The 27,819-nt window shown below is 48.5% G+C and overlaps 1 protein-coding gene across 4 annotated transcripts in view; it reads left to right on the top strand.

Annotated features, from left to right (window-relative positions):
- Window positions 1–12,917: 12,917 nt before the first annotated feature.
- Window positions 12,918–27,819, top strand: part of LOC125940092 (uncharacterized) — a 29,252-nt gene continuing 14,350 nt past the window's right edge. For 2 of the 4 annotated variants that reach the window (XR_007463331.1, XR_007463332.1), the window contains exons 1-3: window positions 12,918–13,235; window positions 19,712–19,809; window positions 23,520–23,639. Coding sequence is in view for 2 of the 4 variants with exons in the window: in XM_049655765.1 (XP_049511722.1) it covers window positions 12,988–13,235; window positions 23,520–23,639 (368 nt within the window). In the remaining 2 variants the exon portion in view is untranslated. The remainder of the gene's footprint in view (window positions 13,236–19,711; window positions 19,810–23,519; window positions 23,640–27,819) is intronic. The other 2 variants (XM_049655765.1, XM_049655764.1) reach the window with 1 other exon arrangement.

Raw genomic sequence — 27,819 nt, 5'->3', positions numbered from 1 at the left:
ACTATGTACAGCCTTTGTAAAAAAATGAGTGTTAACGCACTGTGTACAGCCTTTGTGAAAAACAATGACAGTGATAATGCACTATGTACAGCCTTTGTGAAAAAAAATGAGAGTGATAACGCAATATGTACAGCCTTTGTGAAAAATGATGACAGTGATAACGCACTGTGTACAGCCTTTGTGAAAAACAATGACAGTGATAATGCACTGTGTGCAGCCTTTTTGAAAAATAATGAGCGAAAGTGGTTTTCTTCGGCTGTTAGCCCTCTGATACCGCTTTGTAGCACCAATTAAGGTCCACAATTTTGGATAAGTGATGACTACCATCTATTTCAACTTGGAAGCGTCACAGCAACGCCCAGACGCAAGTAACTTGGGCTCTAAGTTTTTGATGAGAGCGACACATAAGAAGAGGCAACAGGTCTGCAAGTGTTGTAGCATAAACTCTGTCTTTCACATTGTGGGCAAGCTGCCCTACCTTTCCGAGGACGAACAGGCAACGTTGAAGCATCAAGTTCGCTTTTTTTAACACGAAAGTGTTTTATGCCGGGGTCCACCAAGACTTCACTGACGTATTTCCGTCACGGAAATACGTCATAGAACATAATACAAAGAAAGAAACCAGAAGAAAAAGTTCCACAAACATGCAAAATTTGGAAATCGAACCCATGACCTCTCGGTCCGCGGCGATAGATCGCCGAGCGTTTAACCCATTGCGCCACAAACGCATTTGAAGAGAGCTACACAGACGCGCCTTATATATCTAACACTCCTCCGTGTACCCGCGCTCTTGCTTGGGGCGGTGCCGCCGCCTACGAGCAGAAAAGAGAAGTACTGCATTATGACACTAACGCGCACCGACAGTGAACGCTTCGGTGGTCTCAGCACTACGACGCCTCGATGCCAGCATTCGAAGGGACGCTGGCATCAAGAAGCACTACCAACGCCACCTAGGTGGCGTTCACCGTACTCAGCACAGCGGAGCGTGGTCTCCGCAATTAGCTCTGAAAATGTTTCTGAAGTTGATCGCGGAGGCTGCAATTACGACGCGCTGTACGCGCTGATTTGACTCGGTGACGATTCAGTTACGTGCTTTGCCTTGCGCGTTGTATTAGTGTGTCAGTTACGTGCTTCGTCTTTCGCGTTGTGCTAGCGTGTGCAGCGTAGTGCAGCTTCCATATGCACGACGGTTGCTCATGGTCATCGACGTTGGTAGTCGTGATGGAGGAGACGTGCCACCAGGCGTCAGCGTGGGTGCATCAACGCCTAAGGGCGCTTTAGCCACAAAACACCAATAGACATTATATATCAATGTGCAATAAACATTACACTACTTCTGTGAAGACACGTTTCACTTTCGTGTTCTATACCGATTCCTATATAAGAGGGATCAACCACATTTTTCTCATTTTGGGCAAGTTGCTCTTAAGAACAGCCAACACACTGTATTTTTGCTTTTCTGATATATTGTGTCGTGTGGTTTCTGTACGCTTTTTCTTTTCTGTGCATTACTTCTGTTAACCCGAGTCGTGACTCGGGACTTTATTGCTGTGTATACGTCACTTCTTCCTTCTTTATCAACTTTGTGCGTTGAGTTTTTGCCATAGATCCATATAGATCCTTAACCACTTGCCCAGTGCGTCATTCTTCACCAGCTTGTCGGCTACTGCCAACTCTAGCGATGTGTGCGTTGTCTGTGTTCTCACTCTATTTGTTAGAATTTATTTGTAAGTCTAGATGCATTTGTTGTCTACTTTGCATTTCTGTGCGATGTTCTTCTCATTTTGTGCTTTTTATATGCTCAGCCTCTACCTTGCCTTGGAATAAAAACATTGCGGGTACTCTGTCTCTTTGATTGATATATAGATTGACCGCTTGTTCCAAAAGAAAAGCGCGATGAATAAAGCCGTAGTGAATTATGATTACCTGCATATCTTTCTATTATAACTTAGTCGGAATAAAGATTACGTCATGACCTCAATTCGCACGCACAGTTTTGAGCTAAAACGCTCCAAAAGAAAAGCGCGATGAATAAAGCCGTAGTGAATTATGATTACCTGCATATCTTTCTATTATAACTTAGTCGGAATAAAGATTACGTCATGACCTCAATTCGCACGCACAGTTTTGAGCTAAAACAAATAGGGAATCGCTAAATCAAAACGACAAACAATAGCATTGCTATTTGGGCGGAGAAAAGTGGTCTGAAATCATTAACTTTAGCCATAGCCAAACGTCGGTTGCGCACAGTACTCCAAAATTCGCGCCAGTGAAACCGAAACGGGAAGCGCAGGCCAGTTGCTCTCACCAATCACCAGGTGCGCTAGAGTCGATTGGGCCGCCGGGGTCTATGGGAGTGTCAACTCTTTACTTTTTTTTCTTTCTCTATGCTAAGATTCTCGCCACAAAGGTAGGAACTGAGGGTAGTCCGGCAGCGAGCGTCGAAAAGGTTCAAGGAAGACATTAGGGTGGTGATAGACGGAGAAGACATTGTGCCGGGCCCCATTGTCAAGATCCTAGGACTTGCGATAAAAGCAAACAAAGGCGGAAGCGTCTGTTAGAAAGCTAAAGCACACGACGAAGCAAATACTCCACGTGCTCCGCAGAGTGGCGACGAGACGCAGAGGAATGAAAGAGAACGACACCCTGAGGCTCGTACAGGCCTTCGTGGTTTCCCGAATTACGTACGTGGCACCGTATCTTCTGCTGAGCACGGTCGAAAGGAAGCAGATCGACGTGATAATAGGAAAAGCAATCAATCATGTCATCGGAGTTCCGATGAGTGCCTCCACGTACAAACTCATGAGGTTGGACCTGCATAACACGGTGGACGAACTGATCGAAGGCCACCTCTCCAGCCAGAAGCATCGCCTAAGTCAAACGACGGCCAGCAGAAGAGTCCAGAAGAAGATCGGCTGGGAGGAGACGAGACAGACGGAGCGAGGACAACTATCAGACTACTGGCTAGAAGCCATCAAGGGGAAACCACTCCCCAAGAACAACCCAACACACCATAGCGGCAGACGGCAGGCCAAAGCAAAGACTTACAACAGGCTGCTGGCGGGGCAGAAGACATAGTGGAGTATTACAGAAACGGGAGACAAAGCCTCTCCCAGCCACAGCTCAAGTTAACGAGGAAGCAGCATACTACATATAGGCAGATCCAGAAAGAGTAGTATACCCACTCCCGAATACTAAACCGCATGTATCCGAGCCAGTACGGGCAAGAATGCTCCGTGTGTCAGGAGCAGGTACACTCCAACACATGATAGCAGAATGCAAGTTTAGCCAACAACACCCACCACTCCTCATCAACCCTAACCCCAACATGATCGCCATGAAACCCCTTAGAGAGCGATGGAAGATCTTGCTGTCCAGCCCCGCCCTGGAAGACCAGCTTCGCCTCGTAACCAGGGCCCAGGCCGAGAGCAGCATATGGATTTCCATGAAGTGGAAACCACTTCCACCCGGCGCATGCGCTGAAAAGCTCACTAAATAAAGTTTTTCATTCATTCATTCATTCATACACGGCTCGTCAAAACCGTAGCTTGTCTGATCGCTTTGATGGTGGGAAACCATGCAGTGTGACTGTAACTTGCCTCTGCATTTTATAGTGTGTTTAGGCGCCTAAATGGTTCTGTGGAGTTTCTTTTTTTGTATCGAGCGTTGCTGTGAGACGCTCGGGTCATTACATTGAAGGAGGGGTGGAGTAGGTATGTCGTTAGCCCAAGACTCCTACGGACTTAACTGCCTGTCGGGTTCGCCACAATGCTGGTCACGCTGGAGCGTGTCGCAAGTGAGAAGACTACTCCGGCTGGCGTTCTTTTGTTTTAATGTGATTAGCATACTTACGTACTAACCCCACTTTGGTGTGCTGCTACTTAAGCAGCTATCTAAAATGTCACATGGTTGGTCTTGAACCAGGTTCACTCGGCATTGCAGCCTCCTGGTTCCCCCAGTAGACTATGGTCGTTTTAAGCAGGAAATGCTTTTAGCTCCTGTTGTCAGCGACGCTCAAGTGACCTTGAGCCAGAAGCCAGAGCCGTTATCCAGGTACTCAAACGATAACATCCGGGCATCATTGCGAAAACAAAATGATATCATCCGGGCAATGAGTCAAAACATTAAAAATGCGGTCTCTGGCCCCCAACCCCTTGTACGGGACCGCATTATATACGCTAGTTACTGCTCAAACAAGTTAGTAAAAAATATTACAGCGAAACTCTTAAGGGCTAGTTCCCCTGGATCGTGTCCGCGTGTAGAAAAGAAACTATCATCATCAGCATTTCGGCTCCATATGCGTGGTGGTTTGGCTGCATATGCGTGGCGATTTCCCGCCAGTTGTGTCTTAGGACAGGCGTCAAAAAGGATGACTAGCATGACTGATAAGTCATGACATCAATAACATCACATGCTCGTCAGTTACGTCACGACTAACGAAAAATAAAATCACGCGTGGTGCAAACCCGCATTGGATGTGCGGGTATGAGCCAGGGATACACGGGCATGAGCCAGGGACAAGAAAGAAAGAAGGAAGGAAGGAAGGAAGGAAGGAAGGAAGGAAGGAAGGAAGGAAGGAAGGAAGGAAGGTAAGAAATAAAGTCAGAGCAAGAAAGAGAAAAGAAAGGTAAGAAAGAAATCACGTGTGGCTCTTACCCGCGTTGGATATGCGGGTATGAGCTGCCGAGAGCAGGAGCGGGAGAGATCCTACAGGATCCTGACGCTGCCGTGCAGTGTGCTGCGGCTATGAACGCTGTGGCTCATACGCTAGTCTATGACGATGGGGCGGACTTGGCGCAGCAAACGCACTGCTTGGCAATCGCACCGGGAGAAAACAAGACGCCGGTGTCCTTGCTCTGTGATGAAAATATCGAACACGCTCAATATAGTCAATAAGGATAATATATAAATTCACTATAGCGATATTCACTACAGCAGACCCACCATAGTCACATCTTCGCTGGCTTCCATCGTCATAGTATTGGAAGGGCTCTGGATTTCTTGCTTCCGATTTCGTCCTAATGTTTGTTCACAATATGACTCAGGCTGTGACTTCTTGTACGCTGAACTTTTATTTGTCATTTCCAATAGTGACGTTCGAAAGGCAGATACAATCCATTGCACACTTGATTTTCATCTCTTGGCACTGAGATAGGGTGGCCTGTGCTCTTTTCAAGGCCAGCGGTCTGTGAGCTCCGCGGCGCGGGTTTGCGCCGCCTCTTTGGAGAGTTGGTGCCATGCTGCGTGAGCAGGCCACCCGATGGTACTTTGGCCGAGACAAGACTTGCAACGAGGTTCAGTTCGAAACAGGTTCATTTCGGCCAGTAAGCTTTTAGGCCTACGTGGTGGCACCCATCTGCTTGGCCGGTAGCCATTTCATGCTTACTTCTACTCTCGATTACGGGAGAGCCAGCATTCTTTTCCCTCTTTCCTGTTGTTTATTACAGTGCAAAAATGCCATGATCAAATAGCACTATACCTTATAAACAAACGATTGACTTCATAATTGCTGACCTATGACGAAATCATGAACTCGTCACATTTGCGAACTGATGACATTCACTGCAACAGGCCCACACTCTAGGGCCACGATAAAACACGCTGTTCACATTTCTAGGGAGCTCTTCAAAATGATATTTTTTATTAGAAGGGTGGTAATTGGATAAGCACCTTACCAAGACGAGTTACCAGTCCGGGCTAATGTCATATTCATCATAAATAGATAGGTATTCGAGTAAAATGCATGCTTCAAGAAATGGTAATTTCTACGTTAGTCTTGCGCACCCGTCTTCTGCAAGCTGTACCTGCCCCTAAGAGAGAGACACTTTATTTGCACCCGTCAGAGAGTATGGGGGATCGGGGTGAGACGCAGCTCCCCCTTTTTATTGTGCCTTGTGTTTGGCCTCGCACATTTCCTCAAGGGTGTTGGACACTCTTAGGTTGAGTATCGTCTAGGTTGATGTGCACGCTGGTAAGCCTAGGGCGGTTTTGACACCTTTCTTGATGAGGATGTCTACCTTGTTCCTCTCTGCTTTAGTTGTCTTTAAGTATGGGATAGCGTAGGTTATTCGGCTAATGATGAAAGAGTGAACAAGCCTAAGTAGGTTCGCCTCCTTCATCCCCGCGTTTTTGTTTGCTATCTTTTTGAGAAGCCTGCAAGTTTCGTTGGTCGTGACTTCTAGTCTGTTTATTGTTTCTGGGTTTCTCTCATTTTCTTGTATCGACATACCCAGTATCCTGATCTTATACACCCTTGGGACCGAGGTGTTGTTCACCAGGAGCTGGATATTGACCTGCTGCTTGCTCATGATTAGCATGTGCGATTTTCAGGTGCCCATTTTAGCCCTACGGGTCTGAGATAGCTTTCCGTTTCCCAAATTGCCCTTTGTAGGGTGTCCTTCTTTGGCCATCGCTCTCCCCTCTGTCGACCCAAAGGCTGAGGTCGTCAGCGCAGAGAGGCAGAGGCCCTCTAGCTTTCTGAGTCTTTGTGACGTAGGGGATAGCATAGGGAATAGGTAGGGGATAACACCGATCCCTGCGGCGTTCCCTTGTTGCCTAGCTTACTGTTTTCTCTGATTGTGCCCCCGATTTCTATGTTACCCATTCGGTCCACGAGCAAGTTTTTGATATAGTTGTATATCTTGCTTCCTACATTTAGGTGATTGAGGTGTGACAGAATCGCTTGGGATTTGACGTTGTCAAACGTTTTGCTGACGTCCAGTCCCGCTAGTTTCCCTTTCTAATACTTGTTCTTTGAGTTGTAGCATGACGTCGTTTGTGAATAGTTGTTGCTTGATCCAACCATGCTGTCTGGGTAGAGTTCCTTACTTTCCAAGTGTCCGTTGAGCCTGTTCTGTATGACGTGCTCCATGAGCTTGCTTACACAGGAGGTCAACGATATTGGCCTAAGGTTCTCTAGTTTGAGTTATTTCCCTGGTTTAGGGATGAGGACTGGGTTTGCTCTCTTCCACTCTCCGGGTATCTCCCCCCGCTCCCAACACTTTTGCATGAATGCAGTTTGTTGCTGGAGGGAGTTGCCATCGACGTTCCTAAGCATCTTGTTGTTGACCCCATCTGGGCCAGCCGCGGTTTTTTCTCTGAGCTTGTTTAAGGCAACTTGGACCTCCCTTGTGGTTATTGATTGGTATAGCTCATCGTTGTTTTCGCCGCTATAGTCGGGAAATGTTTCGGTGCTTGTTTCCCCTGTGTACCTCTCTTTTATCTGGTTGATCATATCATCCTCCGACCCCTGGAAGTTGTGTGTTAGTCTTTGCATTTTTCTCGTAGTCTCAGCCTTTGGTGTTGTCCGAGTCCAGGTGGTGTCTCAATAGTTTCCAGGTGGTGACGGAACTGAGTTGCCCGTCTAGTCTATCGCAGATGTTCCAGTGTTGTCTGTTTAATGTTTGGGTATGGCTCTCAATTTCCTTGTTCTATTCTCCTTCTCAGGTTAGGGTTGCCCCCTTATTGGGCGAGCTGGGTTTCTGCCTCTTTTCTCTTTTGCCACAGTTGTGTCGTGTGGCTATCAACCCAGTCTTGCTCCTCCTCTAATTATTTTTCCACCAAGTATGGACGCCGAGCAGACGCTGTGCCGCAGGTGAGCATTTATGAGGACGTTCGTCCTGATTACTTGCTAAGAAGGCTGCAAGGTAACCGCAGGGAAAGCGTACAGGTAAAGCGAAGGTTTGCTGTCGCATGCATGTAAACGCAGCTTGTGGTTAAGCCGTGAAAACATTTTTTACGTCAATCCACCAACTGCGGAGCATGTAACAGAATGGCAAGCAGACGTTGAGCAGACGACGCGGCGCGGATGAGCACATCTCGAGGGGCATTCGGCCTTCCTGTTGGCTAAGAATTCGTGTAGCTTCCACAGTGCCGACAACAGCTTGTGAGATGGAGTATAGTTGTATCCCAACGATTTGCGCACAGCCGCTCAGCGGAACGCTAGCGGGAACGTCAATGCGCGTTCGCACAACGCTCACATCGGCAGCGGAACGAAGAACGCTGCCCACGCTCTGCTATGAAGCCGTGTGAGCGGAGCGTTAAGGTGCGTCTGCTGGTTGCTCTGTCATTTTAACACGAAAGTGTTTTATGCCGGGGTCCACCAAGACTTCACTGACGTATTTCCGTCACGGAAATACGTCACACGAACATACACGAACATAATACAAAGAAAGAAACCAGAAGAAAAAGTTCCACAAACATGCAAAATTTGGAAATCGAACCCACAACCTCTCGGTCCGCGACGATAGATCGCCGAGCGTTTAACCCATTGCGCCACAAACGCATTTGCAGAGAGCTACACAGACGCGCCTTATATATCTAACACTCCTCCGTGTACCCGCGCTCTTGCTCGGGGCGGTGCCGCCGCCTACGAGCAGAAAAGAGAAGTACTGCATTATGACACTAACGCGCACCGACAGTGAACGCTTCGGTGGTCTCAGCACTACGACGCCTCGATGCCAGCATTCGAAGGGACGCTGGCATCAAGAAGCACTACCAACGGCACCTAGGTGGCGTTCACCGTACTCAGCACAGCGGAGCGTGGCCTCCGCAATTAGCTCTGAAAATGTTTCTGAAGTTGATCGCGGAGGCTGCAATTACGACGCGCTGTACGCGCTGATTTGACTCGGTGACGATTCAGTTACGTGCTTTGTCTTGCGCGTTGTATTAGTGTGTCAGTTACGTGCTTCGTCTTTCGCGTTGTGCTAGCGTGTGCAGCGTAGTGCAGCTTCCATATGCACGACGGTTGCTCATGGTCATCGACGTTGGTAGTCGTGATGGAGGAGACGTGCCACCAGGCGTCAGCGTGGGTGCATCAACGCCTAAGGGCGCTTTAGCCACAAAACACCAATAGACATTATATATCAATGTGCAATAAACATTACACTACTTCTGTGAAGACACGTTTCACTTTCGTGTTCTATACCGATTCCTATATAAGAGGGATCAACCACATTTTTTTTTACAGCCACGCTGAGCGCGCGTGACCGGCGTCTCTGAAAGACGCGCTTAAGCGAAATCAACGCAGTTCATGCAGCCAGTGGTGTGCGGGAAATGTTAGCAGAGCGGAGCGTAAGCAACTCCCTGCTAAAACTGTCTAATGCTTATACACTTCGTATAACTTAGCATCACTTGGCATTACGTCGTATAACTTAGCATCACTTCGTATATAGCCAGGGTCAGCTAGGAACCGATCAGCTCCGCTGTGTCGTTAGCCTTGCGCCACTACTGCAAGCTAGGCCAATTTTTAGGGGCGAAGCTCCTTAGGGTGTGGGTCTGTCCCTCCTCTCTAGTATGTAGTAGTAGTAGTCGTCGTCTTAGTAGTCGTCGTCGTCGTAGTAGGTAGCCACGTCTACTTTTATGAGAAAAAAAAAGTTGCAGTGGCTTAGCTCGGCTATGCCAGGATATACGTAGCGTTAGCAAAGGTTCAGCTGATTATTCTTAGCTTTCCTGGTTGTCTAGATTGTCAAGGATTAGCTTGATTGTCATGCTTACTGCTGCTCCAATGACACACACGCGGTATACGTATTATGTGGCACATGTATATTTATTTTTGCTCAACGTCACGTTGCTTCTCTATTGCCACAAAGACGGCTCGGTGATCAGTGAAGTAACACGCTGCCGTCTCTATGGCCCCAACACAGTATTTGGAGTTGTCTGTCTGTCTCTGATAGACAAGATCAATGGTGCTTCCCCATTGGGTCGTCTGTGCCGTTGGAAGACTGGCTAAGTCGAGGTTAAACTTGTCCTTCAAAGGAACACAAAGAGAGTCTGGAGCACGATTGAAGTCACCAGCCACCACACAGTTCACTTGTCGCCCGATTAGGTATACACGTAGCTACTACGTCTATAGTGTCTTTAACGGGATTGTTCGGTGGCACATACACGGCTTCGATTATCACACCACTTTCGTCAAGCTCAACGGCACAGGCTTCACCCTTAGGCACCGCTACGTTTACCAGTTCACTGGCAGCAATCCCATTCCTGACATAGATGCAGACTCCCGAGCTTCTGGTAGCGTCAACACGACTGGCATAATCATTTGCGCTCTCCTTCTCCATGGCTATACCACACTGGCAAACGCCAGTCAGAAGCGCAGCGGCTCCAGCGCAGTGTCAGACGGCGACTGCACAGCGAGCGCGCTCCGGCGCCAGTGCGTCTACCACGGCTACGACGTCACTCCTCTGGAATGCGCAGACCGGCGGCGTAAGGTCCCTGTAAAATACAGGGACCTTACGGCGGCGGTGAGCCGCGCGCCGCGGCGGCGGAGTGCGCGAGAGGTGCCGGCTCCGGTGCGCAAGCCGTGTGACATCACTGATCCTTGCGCATGCGCAGCACGGCTCTTGATGTGCCGCGCGAAACGGGTACAGTGTACTAGAAGTGTAAAACGGGCTTGGCTAGGCCAGTGTAGCTAACGCTACAAAAAAAAAAAAAAAAAAAAATCACAGCATATCCACGGGGTGAATGATGATGATTGGGCGAAGCTCCGGAGCGAATCATCGGTAAACCGTGAATCTTCCGTGTAATTCGCCCAGTCGATCATCATGTAAAGACGTGAGAAACACTGCGTGTATATATACAAAATCAACTTTAATTTGTTCTTAGACGATGGACGGCTTGCGTTGTTCCTTCATTATGACAGCTTTATGAGAGAGTTTCGAACGCGCTGCCTAAGGCGGTGGCAAGTCAAGTTCAAGTCGAGGAGCGTTTATGAATACGGGGGTAACGCGGAGAGGCCACAGCGTCTTACACCAGCTTCTTACACGGGCCGTAACGCGCTAGCACAAACGCGTTAGAAACGCGCTGTCTTTCGTTAATGTTGGGTATTTATTGTCATCGTGGTGCGTGTGTCCATGTGCGCTTCGTGGAGTGGTGGTTAGCGCCGCGCGTTCGGAAGCGAGGGGTCCCTGGTTCGATTCCGCGCTACAGACTTAACTCTCGGATTTTTTTTTTTTTTTGTAAATCTAGACGTGGCTACCTACTACGACGACGACTACTACTACATACTACAGAGGAGGGACAGACCCTAGAGCACTGCACGGGCTGATTTTTGCGGCCCGGGCCCGACCCGGGCCCGTTTTTACATTGGGCGGCCCGCCCGAGCCCGATCAAAACTTTTATGGCGAGACCCGGGCCCGGCCCGGGCCCGGAAATAATCTACGTTACCCGCCCGGCCCGGCCCGCCACCCCTTTACTTTAAGCCCGAGCCCGGCTCGAGCCCGGCTCGAAACCGGCCCGAACCCGGCCAGAGACCGAAAAATACATGTTTTTCAGAGTGTAGAAGCCCGAGAATAACTCGCAGAAAGCCCGAGCCCGGCCCGGGGCCGCGTCAAAAAAAACCTGAGCCCGGCCCGGGTCAAAAAGCACACGCCGTGCCCGAGCCCGGCCCGAGCCCGTGAACAAACTGATCTACCCGGCCCGGCCCGGCCCGGGCCGGGCCCGGGCTTTCGGGTAAGCCCGAGCCCGTGCAGTGCTCTAACAGACCCACACCCTAAGGAGCTTCGCCCCTAAAAAAATTCCGAAAGTTGGGTCCGTAGCGAGGAATCGAACCAGGGACCACTCGCTTCCGAACGCGCGGCGCTAACCACTACGCCACGAAGCGCACATGGACACACGCACCACGATGACAATAAACACCCAACATTAAGGAAAGACTGCGCGTTTCTAACGCGTTTGTGCTAGCGCGTTACGGCCCGTGTAAGAAGCTGGTGTAAGACGCTGTGGCCTCTCCGCCTTACCCCCGTATTCATAAACGCTCCTCGACTTGACTTGCCACCGCCTTGGGCAGCGCGTTCGAAACGCGTTGAAGGCGGTGGCAAGTCAAGTTCAAGTCGAGGAGCGTTTATGAATACGGGGGTTATACTATCTCAGCAGTCATGTGATGGCGTCGGCAAACGCGGTGCACGTTCCGGCATGTGTAAACGGCTGCGTAAGACGCTGTGGCCTCTCCCCCTTACTAGAGAGTACTGCACGTTTCTAACGCGTTTGTGCTAGCGTCCCCTTAAGCGGGAGATGGTGCAATTATAATGAAGGGCGCTGTTATAAAATAGGAATGACGTAACATATGGCGCGTGTCATTGGTGGAAGTCAATTGTTCGATTTAGTGCGGCGAGACTGGGCGAATTACACGGAAGATTCACTGTTTACCGATGATTCCCTCCGGAACTTCGCCCACTCATCATCATTCATCCCGTGGATATGCGGTGTTTTTTTACAAACTGCGGACATTCGCGTTGCTGTTCAGCACATGTGGCTATCGGCGTCTGTGAAGAAAAGGAGACGCTCTCGAAGATAGCATGTAGAGGGATCATTGAAACTACGACGCACTATGGGAGCCTCATGAAACGCACAAGGCGTCCTCTTGTGCGTTTCATCGCGCGTTTCAATAGCCGCGTCTATTGCGTCCGTCGATACCAGCGTCCAGGCGTGAATAGAGACTGGGTAGAAACAGGAAATTCGTCAGCCGAGAGTTCCGGTCCACTCAGCCGATTTTGGTAGAGCATTTTTTGGCTGCTCCATGGAGCGATCTCGCCTCAGCGAGTGCTCTCAATCTGTCATTGGAGCATTCATTCGGTGCTCCCGATCTGCCATTGGAACATTGTTGCTCCAAAAAGAGCAGAAAATGCATCTCCTGGAAGTGCTCCGAATCTGCCATTGGAATTCGCTATTAATTATTTTGTCACGTAAATATTTGCCTTATATGGCTCGCAGTGCTGCGAATTAAGTTTCTCGTGCTACGTCGACCGAGTCAGCTTTAGGCACGGTCACTCGATCAAAACGCATGACCCATTACGTTTTGATTTTCGCGGCCGTAACTACGGGGAAAGATGACGACGACGACAGCGGGAATCTTCCGCTCGCGCCTCGCGAGCCAATCAGGGCACAGCGAAGCAATAACAAACAAACAAAGTGAAAGAACGGCCAATCAGCGTCTGCCACAGCCGCAGCTCCCATGAGCCAGCGCGCGCAAGAAGTCTACTTAGAACGATGCGAACGCAAGGTCGCCCCATTCCAGCCAGCTGCAGGCTTCGAGAGCTGCGCAGCCCTGTGAGAGGTATCGCGCACCCCACGACCCTGGTCGAGGCGTCGGCGAGTATGATAACCGGCCCCTCGGCTCTGCTACCGTCACGAGAAGGAGGATTTCCTTGGGCTACCTGGTTGTTGCAGCCGACCGCATCGAGCACTTCCGTACCAGCGGGTCTCGCCACGTCGACAGCAAGACTCCTCGGCAATGCGTGAGTCGCCAGGCATTCGAAGTCCTCTCATTTGATAGGCACTTTATACACGATGTCACCCCAGCGTCGCCAACGCCAACCGTTTACGTAAGGGACGCTAGAAGGGCGTCCTTCATTTCGTCTCTTGTAAGTAGGTCTTGTGCGAGCATGAAGCGCTAAGCCTTTTCCCAGTTGAGACCTTAGACCTGGCGATTGCTAGTGCTCTCGCGTTCTTACGCAGCCACGATTAAATTGCGTTATGAACGTGACTAAGTGAAATGCCGAACTGGAAGTAAAGCACCTCTCTCACTTTTATAACAATACAGCTCGAGAGCTCCATTTCGCACCACTAGTGTAGGCTTGTAGGTCTGTAGGCGACTTGTAGGCCTAGCCTAGGCCACGCTTAGGCCTACATCTCGAAATCGTGCTGAAGTGGCGACAGCGTAAACAAAAGAATGGTTTAGACCTAGCTTGTTTTAACTTGTTCGCGGGCTCTAAAATATTTTATGCACGCCCGTTTTAAGTGCGATATCGACGACGTTTTGTAATTGCCACGTCAGTCAAGAACGTGCTTGCGTTAGCCCTAACTCGTTCGCGGACCCTGCCTTACATTTTATTTCTGGACCTATATGTTCCTACAAATCGTGACTAAGTAGCAGTGGCGAAATAGTAAATAAAGGATGTTCTTCTTAGTTCTAGATTGTTTAAGCTGTTAGGGAACTCTATCAATTGCTTTTTTTTTTGTGCAAGTCTGCGTTTAGCGTCATATACCGACCACATTTTGTGATAGCCATCGTCTACCTAACCGCCATAGCACTAAAGTGTTCGCGGAATTGGTCAAATAATTTTCTTGGTGCATGTGTGTCTACAACGTGTTTGAGGTAGCCCTCAATTCGTGTACTCTGCCAAATATTCCAATTTTTAATGCATGTCGGCGCGCAGCCGTCTTATCAACCACGTTTGATGTCTGCCTATTAAGAGCTATAGCTCGAGTTAGCCTTAACTTGTTCGCGGACTCTGCATTATTATTTTCTAGACGCATGCGTGCGTAATGCCGTATCGACTACGTTTCCTCATAGCAGCGTCTGACTATAGAACGCGTTCGAGTTTAGCCGCAACTTAATTCGTTCGCAGACCCTGCCGAATATACGTTTTTTTATTGCGATAGTAATTATTTTTATTGCGATAGCAATTATGCGGTGGCTTGAGTCGTGTTCGGGCTGTCACTGTTGGCGGTGCCGTTCGCATCGGCCTCGTCCTGCTGTCTTGCTATCGAATACGCATGCGCCGCTCGCGCGCCTATTGCTAGAGGATCTTCATAGAAGCCGAGTGCGTTTGGCTGCACAAACGAAGCGAAGTGGACGCAGCAGTGTCCATGCCTGCTCAATCGGCTCGGTGATAGAGCCGGGCCAGCATTCTGCCTTCCGGTGCTGGTATAGCCCACCAGCGTTTCTGCTGTGTGTATGTGTTGATCTCAAGGGTTACTATAACTGAACGGATACTTAGTTTTAGAATAACGCTTGTCGCCTCAAGCTAAGACAGCTTGTAGGCTTGCCGAAGCGCAAATACCTTTGCGGCGTGATGTTATGGTGCGCGTCTCTTCGAGACTTTTAGCTGATTCCTTCAATAGTTTTTATCTGGTCATGAAACTTGCCTGAAAGTTTCATATATAGTAAAAAAAATCACCGCATATCCACGGGGTGAATGATGATGAGTGGGCGAAGCTCCGGAGGGAATCATCGGATCTCCCGCTTAAGGGGACGCTAGCACAAACGCGTTAGAAACGTGCAGTACTCTCTAGTAAGGGGGAGCGGCCACAGCGTCTTACGCAGCCATTTACACATGCCGGAACGTGCACCGCGTTTGCCGACGCCATCACATGACTGCTGAGAGAGTATACCCCCCCCCCCCCCGTATTCATAAACGCTCCTCGACTTGAACTTGACTTGCCACCGCTTTGGGCAGCGCGTTCGAAACGCGTTGAAGGTAAGGCGGAGAGGCCACAGCGTCTTACACCAGCTTCTTACACGGGCCGTAACGCGCTAGCACAAACGCGTTAGAAACGCGCTAGAAACGCGGCCTTTCGTTAATGTTGGGTACTTATTGCCATCGTGGTGCGTGTGTCCATGTCCGCTTCGTGGCGTAGTGGGCTAACGCCGCACGCTCGGAAGCGAGGGGGCCCTGGTTCGATTCTGCGCTACGGACACAACTTCGGAATTTTTTTTCTCATTTTTCTCAGACTGTTTACACACTACTACTACTACGACGACGACGGGGACGAACGGGTGCCGCTATAAGGAGCTTCGCCCCTAAAAAAAGGTGGCACCAAAGACAGCGTTGAAATCAAACGATGCAGGCTTCTATCCCGACCAAACGAGATGGCGGCTGAGCAGGACGCTTAACGGGAACGTCGTCTGCGCACAAGAAAGCGTAGACGTTTCCTTATGCAATTAATGTAAGCCACATTGTGTTTTTCGTAGGTTCACAGGCGCAAGGACGTAAACCACAAAAACAATGTGAGCTTTTCCTGACTTTTCTTTTAGTCGCAGCGAGGTGGCATCAGGTCACAGCAGCGTCTTCCGTACGTCTTCCAGACGACTCGAAACGTGTTCCGTTACTTGGCCTCGAAGCTGTCTCGGCTGTGTCTACTTAGCTATCTACGTAGACTGTCTCTGATGCTGGCCAGAATTGGAACACACCCATAGAAACGACAGGATGGAAGCTAACGGCTTGTGTTTACATTGATATGTTTGACCCGAGGCACCAGACGGCGTCCTCCTTCCAACGTCTTTCTTACGTTTGCATTCCTGTACGTTAAACTGTCTTGATGGGACGCACACCGTAACGTCTCGGAAAGACGCTTGTATTCAACAACGCACGTAACGTGACAAACGCTGTTCTAAAAATGTACGTTTTCTATCATTTGCTGTGTACTGATAAACGCGGTCGGTTTCTCGTTGGTCTCGTGAAGCATGTCGAGATGCGACGCCTGCAACGCCACTGGCGGCGTTTTAATCACGACAGTATTCCGTCCTTGTGCCTAATAGTACAGTTACGTTGCGTGCTGGATCGTGCCAACTTGTCGCAATCACGTATAGTCAGAACACCGTTGCAGGAGTTCGGAGTGCAACGCTAAAACCACGCTATCGCTGTCAATGCTCCACCCTTCTGGCGAAACAGCCAAATCTTTTCTTGATCTGTGTCTGCGTTGGGCATCATATCGATCACGTATAGAAGCGCATGTATATGACGTGTTCGATTCATCCCTAACTTGTTCACGGACTCTGACAAATATTCATTTTCTCGATGCACGTCTATCTTGGGCGTCATAGCTATGACGTTTTCGCATAACAGCGTCTGTCTACAACGCGTTGGTGTTAGTTTTGCTATTCCTTTTCTTGTGCATGTCTGTGCAAGGCGTCATATTTACCGTTGATAAGTCTAAGACGTCTTCACGTTAGCCCAATGTTATTTTGTCTATATGCTTGTTTGCGTTGGCCCTAAAATCTACCACGTTCTCTCATGACAGCGTCTCTCTAGAACGCATTCGTGTTAGCCCTCCATTCCTTTTCTTATCCCACGACCGGACTGGACATTCCGCGCGCGTTCCCCCTTTACGAGCTTCGCAAAGGGAGTTTATATATATATATATATATATATATATATATATATATATATATATATATATATATATTTTTTGTCACTGCCGACCTCCGCTCACCGGTAACGCTGTTTATACCAACCCCTGCCCGGCCATTCACACCCAACGTGTCTAAGGCGCGTTCAACGGAACGCGTCATTTATCGCTGATTGCGCTGGATGAGGTTCTTGTCTTTAAAGCATCATTGTTGCAACAGTAATCCCATAGACGTTGCGCAGTGATTTTGCTAATGATTTGATCTTTGTAGAGGTTGCAGAAAACGCTTAAAATTCTGTAGACACAACATCGACATCTATTAAAATTACGAGTTTTACGAGCAATATTGGAGAAAAAAAAAGAAAAAAAAAGAAAAAAGGACCTTGAATCCGGCTACGCGTCAACGGTGTGCGGCTGTATGCCGCTTTGCAAGCCCCGGCTTGACATTGGTTGGTGGCCAACCAGTGAAGATTATGTGTGAGCATTGGTGTGACGCCTGTGTCACATTTCTCTTGACTACGAACAAAGAAAAATATTTGTTTAGTTTGTTGTGTAACGCCAAGATAGAAGTGGTCCTCACTAACGAAACCCCCAATTTGTGGTATTCCTATGCCAAATTGATAGTCTAAGTAGAACAGTTGTGCATGTCCAGGACAAACATTGAGGAAGTGTTCAACCTCATTTTGACACCCTTGTCTGGAAGATTCGCCCGTTCTTAGTTGCCCAGATAGCCTGCACAACTGCAACGGCAGGCGATTAGCTCATTTGATTGCTGACAAGTGCGTACGCCTACTCTTCGTCAACCACGCAAGCATTGTCGCTGAAAAGAACAAAAAACCCGCATCATACACGTATAAGCAGTAAAAAAATACTTTAGGCTGCAAGTCCTCTTTTTTTGTATCGAAAATTAGTATTGAAAAGATGCTGGAATAATCTTTTTATGTGGTCGATCACAGGACAAGTTGTCGGTCTTCAATTATGCTGCAGCATTATTCCCGTATTTCTGCATCGGATATGTAAACAAAAGGCAGCATTTTCAGTCTTTCTAAAACAAAAAAATTTCCCCGATTATGCCTATCTTGCCAACAATCCTTGTTCGTAAAAAGCTGAAATTCAATAGATATTGAGGCTGTGTCTACAGAATTTCGTTTTCCCATGAACTCATTTGCAGCAGCACTACGGGACGCCTTTGACACTTAACTCTTCTAATAATGATAGACAAAGACCTCAACCTGCGCAATCGGTGAAAATTGACACGCGCTCCGTTGAACGTAACTCAGCGCGATGGAAGTGAGTGGCAGGGCGGGGGTTGGTGGACGGTGACGTGGTACACTGCAAAATAATTTGAAACTGAGTAAGGGTCTAAAGGTAGTCGGTAACTTTATCCTTACACCCAAGAAAAGATGTAAGGATGCGAGTTCGCTTTAGTGTTTCCTTCACTTAGTACCCACGTCCGAACCCATTCCAGTGGTTTTTCAGTGGTAATCTTTTTTCAGTGAGTCATGCTCATGACTGACTTCTAGCATCATCCTTTAGTGTTTCCTTCACTTAGTGCCCACGTCCGAACCCATTCAAGTTGTTTTTGAGTGAATATTTTTGCGCTGTCAGTCACTTTTTTGCCGAGTCATGGTCATTATTGATCATTATTGTATCCTGCTATCATTATCGTTACTATACTAACCATACTTGCACCCATTACCATAATTAATTCTCGATTCCTTGCCACTTTGGGTTTTATTGACCCATGAGAGCACCAAGACATAAACGGTTGTTTCATGACCTACATGAACATGAGTGTCATGACATTCATGTCATGACCTATCATTTATGCTCGTCAAACTCTTGTCATACTATACCGATTTTGGTACCTACCAAGTGAACGAAACGACCATGAGGGCACAAAGACGTAGGCGGCTAGATAGATAGACAGATCTCAAAAGTGGCAAATGGTCGCAAAGGAATCAAACAAATATAAAAACAAATATCTAATCAAAGATTGCCATTTGCCATAGCCCACATCACTAACTAGTTAGTGTCATTATTTTACCACTTACATGTTTTACTCCATTTACAGCGACAGTTTTTAGGCCCTTCTACAGCCATGTCACATCTACTATGAGGAATTTAGTTTCCACGCCATCCCCAATTCATCGATAGCATTACCATTTGTCATGGCGCTCTTTGGCCATACCTGGCCCTTGCGCCATAAAACACCACACATCATCATCTAATCAAAGAGGTCCATTGGCGACTACAGAGAAGAAAAAAAAAACGAAATTGGCCGCATATCTGCTTGCTTCGCTGCAAATGACGTCGAAAGACGATAGCCTTCGACGTCATTTGGAGCGCACAGAATGCCTTTCCTCCTCGCGCCCAGCGCGGCCTCTGATTGGTCAGCCTCCTTCCCCAGCGCACCTCTCCACTGCTGGTGCGGTACGAGCGTGGCGGCGAGCTCGGTACTGGTGCCCTAGGTACTTCGCCATAAGTCGAGAGGTTGCAGTAGCTGACAAATTGATGAAGCTTGCCGCTTACTGCGCAGTGTTGCGTGCCATGAGAAATCAATATATCTAGATGAACTAGAAAGAGGTTAGCTATATGGGCTTGTGCGAAATTCATTTTAGGTTCGAAATCATTCAACACAGCTATTCTATTCAATATTGAGTACTTGTACTATATTAACCTTAACAGAGCTGCGAGTCTTTCAACTGTAGTGCAAACTGTCTACTGTATTACTAAAGAATTGACTATACAAATTGGGTGCCTCACAGTCAAACTGTTTATAAGCTATGGTAATAACCGACACACTGTACATGGCTCGGCTTGTCGGCATGCTATAATTCACGGCTATACATTTGTGCAGGATCTTTGTACGGCCTCTTGACAAGGTGTGGAAAAAGTTCGGACCACGCCCCCTCGGCGAGGTGATGTTCTCGGCAAACGAGATGGTTAAACGTAGTGGTAAGCATTCGAACCAAGCCTTTCTGTGGCCTGCATACAAATTTTGTTATGTGATCGAGCTTTTTATTTAGCTTTTTTTCATATTAAAAAATTACTGATCCGTACTGAAAATATGAAACATAGGACGGGCATGGTAGAAAGCGTGTAAGAGAAAGTGTAGCTTTTCGAACGTGTTCAAGCCACTTTTTTGTCTGTTTAATTTTGGCCTCGGACATTTTTCGCCAACATTAAAAATGAGACGGTAGAAAAGGGTGACATTGCTTAGTAGAGGTTTGCCATTAAAATGGTGGTGATTGTTGGAAACGTTTAAGTGGAATATAGTGCAAGGCTGAGCAGCAATTGCAGGTCATTTATTGAAATGCTTAAGCTAGAAATTGTCTACAATGCTGCTATAATACACCCGAATTGCAGTTAATTTATCAATAAACTTGTGTGAATAAATATTTTCGCTCAAAGGGAATTTCAAATGAATTGTAGTTAGTGTGCAAAGTATTAGAAGCGAATAGTTCGAATAGTTGCGGTATTTTGCATTGATCTGGGGCGCAATGGACAGAAGTTCACAAGTTGAAGTATTTACTCGCATACAGCCCGCACTTGCAAATGTTATACCAAGTGGCTTGCGTCAGTTTTAATCACCTATTATGGCCGGCAACAAATCGTTCCACTCCCCAAGTGGGCTGCACGGTAGCTTCACCTCAGCATGTTTATATCTACGGCAGTGCATTCTTTACAGTCGGTGCCTGTGCGTGTGCCTGTGCGTGTGCCTGTGCGTGTGCAGGAGTGTATTTTCATTACACACCAGCAAGCGCTCTCATACACACATTTTCATACACACCTACAAGCAGTTTAAGTATTCTATCTGCAATTAGGGTGTATTACAGCAGAATGCTATCCCTGACAATGAGTGGTTTGTCATTGTACTCGGAATGGCAGTTATCTGTCGCGCACGTAAGGGGTTAACGCTGCACATTCTCGATCTGTATTGGGCAATGGGTTTTCTGGCCTCGCATGCATTTTTTCGACCGACTCGCCATGTATTACTGCGCGTTGGAAAATCAAGTAGATGCAAGCTGACCCTCCACCGAGTAGGCTTCATTGAAAAACGTCAGCAGCGTTCAACGTTCCGCTGACTGTCTTAGCGTCGTGCTCACACACATTTGCGTTCCCGCTGTGCAGCTGTGTTCAAATTGTTAGGATACAGCAGTGTGTGCGGAGTGAACCATTATCGCTTGGATAAAAATGCCCATTATCTCATATGTGCATAAGCTATTACTTGGGCTGAAAAGTGTTGCAGGGTGATACGGTTTACAGTCGGCGTCACCCTTGTCTACAGCGTGGGAACGATAGTTGCCCGGTCGCTCCGGAGCTATAGCCAGCGACGTCTAACGGTATTTGCTGGACCCAAGTGTACCCAGCACCTACCGTTAGACGTCGGTCCCAGTAGCTAGCGTTAGACGTCGCTGGCTGCCTTCGGAGCGCGGAGTTTCCGCGCTCTAGAAAATGTGACGCAGACTGTAGTTATTTGCAGCAATTATTTGTTCGGCCTTTGATACGAAGACGAAATCTGTTTCAGGGATCTATTAAGTGCTTGCGGCATTAACATGCGAATAGATTTGTGCGAATTGTAACGTGCTTTGTTTATTGTAATCCATTGCGAAGCTGCAAAAGTGTACAATAATCAGAAGGAATGAAACTTCAATGTAAGTTGAAGGCACATTGGCGGTCTGTTAAGAATACCTCGGCCAACACTGCTAGTAGTGCGTGTACTGTCATGTTTGAAAAGTCGCAGTTTTGCCCGAAAGGCGAAGCATCAATTGCTATAAATTGGTGGACAGCTTAAAAAGCAAGGATAGTAATTTTATCAGCCGTATAAAGTTGTAAATATTCTCTAACTAAATAACAAGCACGGTGTCACGCGCGCAGAGGTAAACATGGACACATCTTGCGCGATGTCCGCGGAAACTCGTCAAAACGCTGGAGTGAGAAAGCGCGCCAGCAGCAGCGGGCAAATTGTCCTTGGCGCTATCTTTCGTCTCGCTTCAACTCGAACGTCGAAAGCACAGCGCATACGAAGCTACCGGCACTCGGCGCGGGCACTTCGTACCCATGGTAGATCGCATTGAAGATGAGGCCCCCGCGGGCACACACTTCGGCCACATAGCAGATCGCTTTCAAGATAACGATGCCTGCGCCGCAGCTCCGTCAGCAGCAGCCGCAAGAGAATGAGCCCCCCTCCCCCCCTCCCCCCCCCCCCACACACACACACACTGCCACAGTCTCCGTCGCCTCCTCTCCGCGCCCCGCGAGCGAACGAAGACCGGGCGCTTCCGGCCGCCTTCCTTTCTCGCGTGCGCGCGATTAAGCTGCGGTTGCCGGCTCACCTTCGCCCGCTTCCATACGCACGCACAGCGTACGGCGCGCGGTGACTGTTTTATCGCCTGTTGGACTTCCGGAACCTCACGATGACGACGACGGCGACGGTAGAAATTCGCTTGGAGTGTCCATATAATTGCAATCGCAATAAAACGTTTAACAATGCTTATCTAGTTACTCAACAAACCATGAAGGTCCCACGTTCACCAGTACGGTGACCAATGTGTAATTGGGCGATGCATTAAGCTGGGAAAATTATTTTAAAGTTGCTCTTAGTGTGTAGTTAAGAGCAACCTTTTCGTCTTACGTTGTGTTGATAACCCCTGAGATGTATAGCCTTGTAAATGTTCTTTTTTTATTTTACTTTAGTGGTAACAAGTTCACAGAACTACAGATGGTTTATTAGCGATGAATTGTGGCTCTTTTATATTTTATTTCGTGATTTGGGGACCAGATTTTCTGTATAAACGAAGGCTTCTATGCCAAATAAATTTTCTGCAGTTGCGAGAACGATGGGTTCTTTTTGTTTGCAGTGAAAGGTCTTCCTTCCGCCTTTTCTCTTCCTGTGCATCAATCATCAGAAGAATTTGTGATGCCCCTGCAGCACGCCATTACATGAAGCGTATGTCTAATAACGTGGGTACTTATCCTGCAGTTGCAGTGTGAATGTTTGGCGTGCGAGATGTGTGGCAGTAATACATTTACCAAGATTGCCGACAATATGTGGCACACCACGACCCTACGCCTTTGTTAAAGTACCTGAGTTAGTATGTTGGTAATTGCTAACATCGTGGTTTTCGTTCTTCTGCCCTTCCACATAATGTATCCGCTCTAACACCTGCCAATGTGTACCTCTCTAATTTTAATCGTGTAATGAGTTTACACGATGTGTGTGAGAACATGCCGTGATTGGACTGGTTGTCCGAGCCTTATATGTATATGTTTAGCAAGCAGTAGCAATCCCTCTGTCAGTACCCATAATTTCAAATCCTTCAGGAAGTGCCGCGGACTCCTTGGAGGTCTGGTTGAGTAAACTATCACAATTGTGAAGCAGAAAAGACTGCTTTGAAACCAGCCGACTATCGTCGCTATATCAGCCGACTGTCGTCGGCTGATATGGCGACGTGATGCACAAATACCACGAAGGTCACGAATGAAAGCATTTTTCGTACGCACGTGTGCCGTGGCACAATACCTGAAATGAATCGAGTGCGATGAATGTACTGCGCCTGTGCGCTGATAAAAGGTCCTTGCATTGCGCAATGAAAGTAAGAAATGTGCATCCCTACGTTGTCTTGCTGAGGTTTAAATAAACCCCTACACGGATTCTTTTCCAGCTTGAGCCCGCCTCCTGACGTTGAAGAGGACAACGACAGCACGTGGGTTTCCACTGCTGCACCCTGTCGCTCGAGATGCATGCCACGTCGCCGTGAGGAACGATTTCCTCGGTCTTACAGGTACGATTGTGCCGTTCCCATTTGTCGGGGCCTTGAGTTGCATGCTGGTCGGCACAGTTTCTGTGAACCCATGTTGTGCCTGGTCTCGCAGATGCTGGATGGTGCGGACATGTAGCGTCCTTTTTTTTTTTTTCTGCGGCTGTGCTGCATTTCTCGACTCTGCGACCGTAGGCTCTCCCTTCAGTATTGGTGTAACGAGGTTTAATCGTATACCTTAAAGGTCCTGGCCTTAAAGAGGTGCTGTGCACGTTGCAAACGTTTGTCCATCATGGGGATCTTTTGGCAGGCAGGGGACCATGGGCATGCGCCTGATTTCTTTCACGAGAGCATGGTGTGTGGCATCACTATGGGCGTTGAAGAACGTGGGGTGCCAGCGCTGATCACCAAGGATCGCATTGGATACTTGCCACATTCCCGAGAAAGACTGGCAAGGACACGCTGCAGAGCGAATGCCATATGCATGACTCTCTGCCAGTACTGCTTCCATGCTTGATAGTTGTGCGGTAATAATTTGGGGGATGTTGCATACTTCTGATTCGTATTCACTGTCGCCACTCTGCTTCGCATCTAGCGAAATTACCATCTGTTTTTTTTAGCTTCTTTCCGCCTGCGAGATGATTTTCTTTGGTGTCTGGATAAATGAGCTCACAATTTTATGCGACTATTTGGGTGAATCGATAAAAAGTAGGCAACTAATTTGAGCAATAATGCTGGCACATGGACTATGTGCATCGCTAATTGACCGTAACATTGTGACGCTCTGCTCTGAACGATATATTAGTACTCGATGGCTTTCTTTTTGAAGCGGTAAAGTAATTTGTGTGGTGTACACAATTTTCTGTGATAAGACGGTGCGCGTGTTAACCAGGTAAATTCGGCACCAGCTTTTGTAGAGTTGCGCACTAAAGCTTACACAAGTATGCAAATATGGTGTACCATATATTTGTGCAACAAGATCGCTATGATTCAGTAATTTGTCGGAACAATATCGTAGTATCGAATAAGGTTCCTTAAATCAGCACTGAAACACTTGTTCGGCGTGGTAAGCAGGTGGGGGGGGGGGGGGGGGTGTTATTCTGTAAGAGTCCACCTAGTGGACTGTCCATTTCGGCTGTCGCGATTGCGTCCAGCTGCACGAGCGGGAAGGAGCCAGCCAGTCTCCTTCTCGCTCCCCATCGGACAGCCGAAATGGACAGTAAACTAGGTGGACTCTTACAGAATACGCCCCAGATGAAACTATATAGACTGGAGACTTTGCTTCGGTGAAAGCTTGAGCCGAATATTCCAGACTTAGATGCAGCGGGCAACCGGGTATGCTGTTGTAAATGCAGGTCATAGGTTTCCAGCGGCTTCGTCATACCCCCGCCATCTAACTGAACATGACACAAGCGTGCCGTCATACTATTGTCTAGTTGTGTGGGAATGTCACAATCAATATTAACTTCAGGAGTGGTGTCCGAAATGGTAGCAATGTTCATGACATTTTGCGTAATTAAAAAATCACGAACTACCGCTGTTTTAATGGCTTGAACAAATTTTGTCCTTCCTGTATTCAATGACTCTGGCTTGCTCGGGTTGGGCCAGCTCCTCCGCAGCGCGAGATTACGGCCGCGCTAAAATTTTGCTGATGCTACCGAAGTACGCGTTTGCGTGCTCCTGCGTGTCTTTGTCTGTAAAATATCTGCGCACATGATTCACGCGAACGTAAGCAAAATGCCAGTAGACGCGTATACTTGTCGTGATCGCAGACTTCGCAGTTATGGAAGTTGTGTGAAACTCGCTTCACAAGCCCTTGGCTCAAAATGAACAGCAGTACAGCGAACGCAATAAAATATGTCAGTTTCGCCCTAAGGGCGAAGCAATGAATGCGATAGCAACACAGCAATGTCATACGAAGTAAGGTGAGCGGCTTTGGTAGCAATATGAATTGTAGTAAACATGAGCTGATTAAGTAAGCAGGTGTGCTGCGGCGTAAGTAGACAGACATGAAGAGAGACTCGATGACCACGAGAAGCCGCGTGTGAAACGGTGGTGTTGATGAGAAGCGCATTCCGTGGGCAGCGCGTGCGGGTGCGAAGGGATATATACACACCTGTAGCGCTGCACTGCCGATCCGGGCAGCATTGCATGTGTAGCGCGCGTTGGAAAATGAGCATGTGAGATAGGCTCGACTATTAATAACTGAATTAACAAGCGTGGTGTCAGCGCGCACAAGCAGGCATGAATGACCACAGACTGAAGCACACTGAATGACCGCAGACAACGACTGTCAAAACGCTGGCAGCAAGCGCAGGTTCGCGCGGTCTATCGCTTCAAAGGAAACTGAGCGGCGAATGCACAGCGCATACAAAGGTCAGAGCCGTGTGGAGATAAGAGACGTTGCGGGCGATCGGCGCAGCTAACGTACGAGCACGGTTGTTGGCAGAGTAGAAGCTGCCCCCCCCCCCCCCCGCTCCCTCCCGCGCTGCCTTGGTTGCAAGATACGCCTTTGGTGCCGGAGCACAGTGTCGCCGCGCCTCCCTCCCTCCCTCCCATACCCCCACGGCCTTTCGTGCGATAGTCGCGTTTGTTTTCCGCCGTGCGTTCGCTGTCCGTGATAGCGCGCGGGGGAATTCGCCCTCCGTGATAGCGCGGGTCCCCCGCGCGCTTTCGAGCGCGCATACGGCGCGCGGCGATGATTTTATCGCCATTGAAATCTATACGGAACCTCACGGCGACGGCGACGCCGACGGAAGAAATCCGGTTGAAGTGTCCATATAATTGCTATCGCAATAAAATGGGCTGCACCGGTTACCGCAAGACTCAGAAGTTGGACAGGCATGGTCTGAGTGAAAGGACATTTATAAATCGGAAAGGCGCCCTTCCACCGATTACGCACAAAACCAAAGTACGGTGCAAGCTCTAGTGGCGCTTGCTGGGAAGCATCGTTTTGACAGCGAAGCTGCTTAAGCTAGCCGTAAAAAAGTATGGTGTTTCACAGGATGCTAGCGGTTGGACAGGCATGGTCTGAGTGAAAGGACATAAATCTGAAAGGCGCCCTTCCACCGAAAAGTACGGTGCAAGCTCTAGTGGCGCTTGCTGGGAAGCGTCGTTTTGACAGCGAAGCTGCTTAAGCTAGCCGTAAAAAGTATGGTGTTTCACAGGACGCTAGCCGCGCCGTAGCCATGGCAGCCAGCGACGCCGCAGCTGCTAGAAGACCAGGCGCAACCTGCGCCTGGTCTGCGCATGCGCATGCGCCGACAGCGAGCAACGGCTACCGGTGCGCGGCGGCGCTCGATAAGATGCAGCCATGCGAGGCTTGCCGTTGTACGAGAGCGGTAACGGCAGCGACGAGCAGATCCAGAATACGCGGCCAGGGAAAGGGCAAGAGGCAGCGGCGACAAGATCCTGGCGATAATACTGCCACCAAGCCAAGAGAGAGAAATGGCCGCAAAGACTAGGTTTGATTTGTTGCTTGATTTTGAATTCAGCCTAGCACCTAGCGAAATTAAAAACTGTTTGTACCTTCTTTCCGCCTGCGTGATGCTTCGCTTTGATATCAATAATAGTCCCTTTGTAATGCGAGAGAATTATATGACGAAGACGTTTATTAAATCATAATAAAAAATAGAAAATTGTACATGTACGAAAAGGCAACTCCAGTGGTCTTTCCCGATTAGGTCAATGGTTTTGCTTCTTATAAGATGATAAAGATGTCATATATAGCTTTGTGGTGTTGAGGGGTCCCTCTTGGAAGGATCCAGTCATTGAGCGTGACGACTGAGCTCTGCAGCCCAGCAAGGCAGATTCTTCGCAGTGAGGATAGATACGCCAGAACATGTCCATAGCAAATTGTGTGCTGTGGCTGGCGCACCCGTGGTGCAAGTTCCACAGGTGGGGTCAAGCGACTTGTCAATGTATTGGGCTTTGAACGCAAGCGGACTGCCGTGCCGTAGCGTAGATGGCGGAGTGCCACGCGTTCCCGGCGTGGAAGCCTAGGATTGAGGGGGTCATGGCCTTCGGGCAAAAGCGCTTGTAGAGCGAGCTGCAGGTGAGCATCGACAGCTCGTCGACATCTTCTGCCGATCGGGCTGTGACGGAAACGGGGTAAAGAAAACGCCACCAAATCGGCCAGCTTCGCGGTGTCTTAAGCCTTGCGCGGCTGAGTGCAAGCTTTGGACTTTCACGTTGCTTGCGTTTA

The sequence above is a fragment of the Dermacentor silvarum genome, chromosome 9 (genome assembly GCF_013339745.2).
Source record: "Dermacentor silvarum isolate Dsil-2018 chromosome 9, BIME_Dsil_1.4, whole genome shotgun sequence".
Taxonomy (NCBI): Eukaryota; Metazoa; Arthropoda; class Arachnida; order Ixodida; family Ixodidae; genus Dermacentor; species Dermacentor silvarum.
This window is presented reverse-complemented; position numbering and strand designations above follow the sequence as displayed.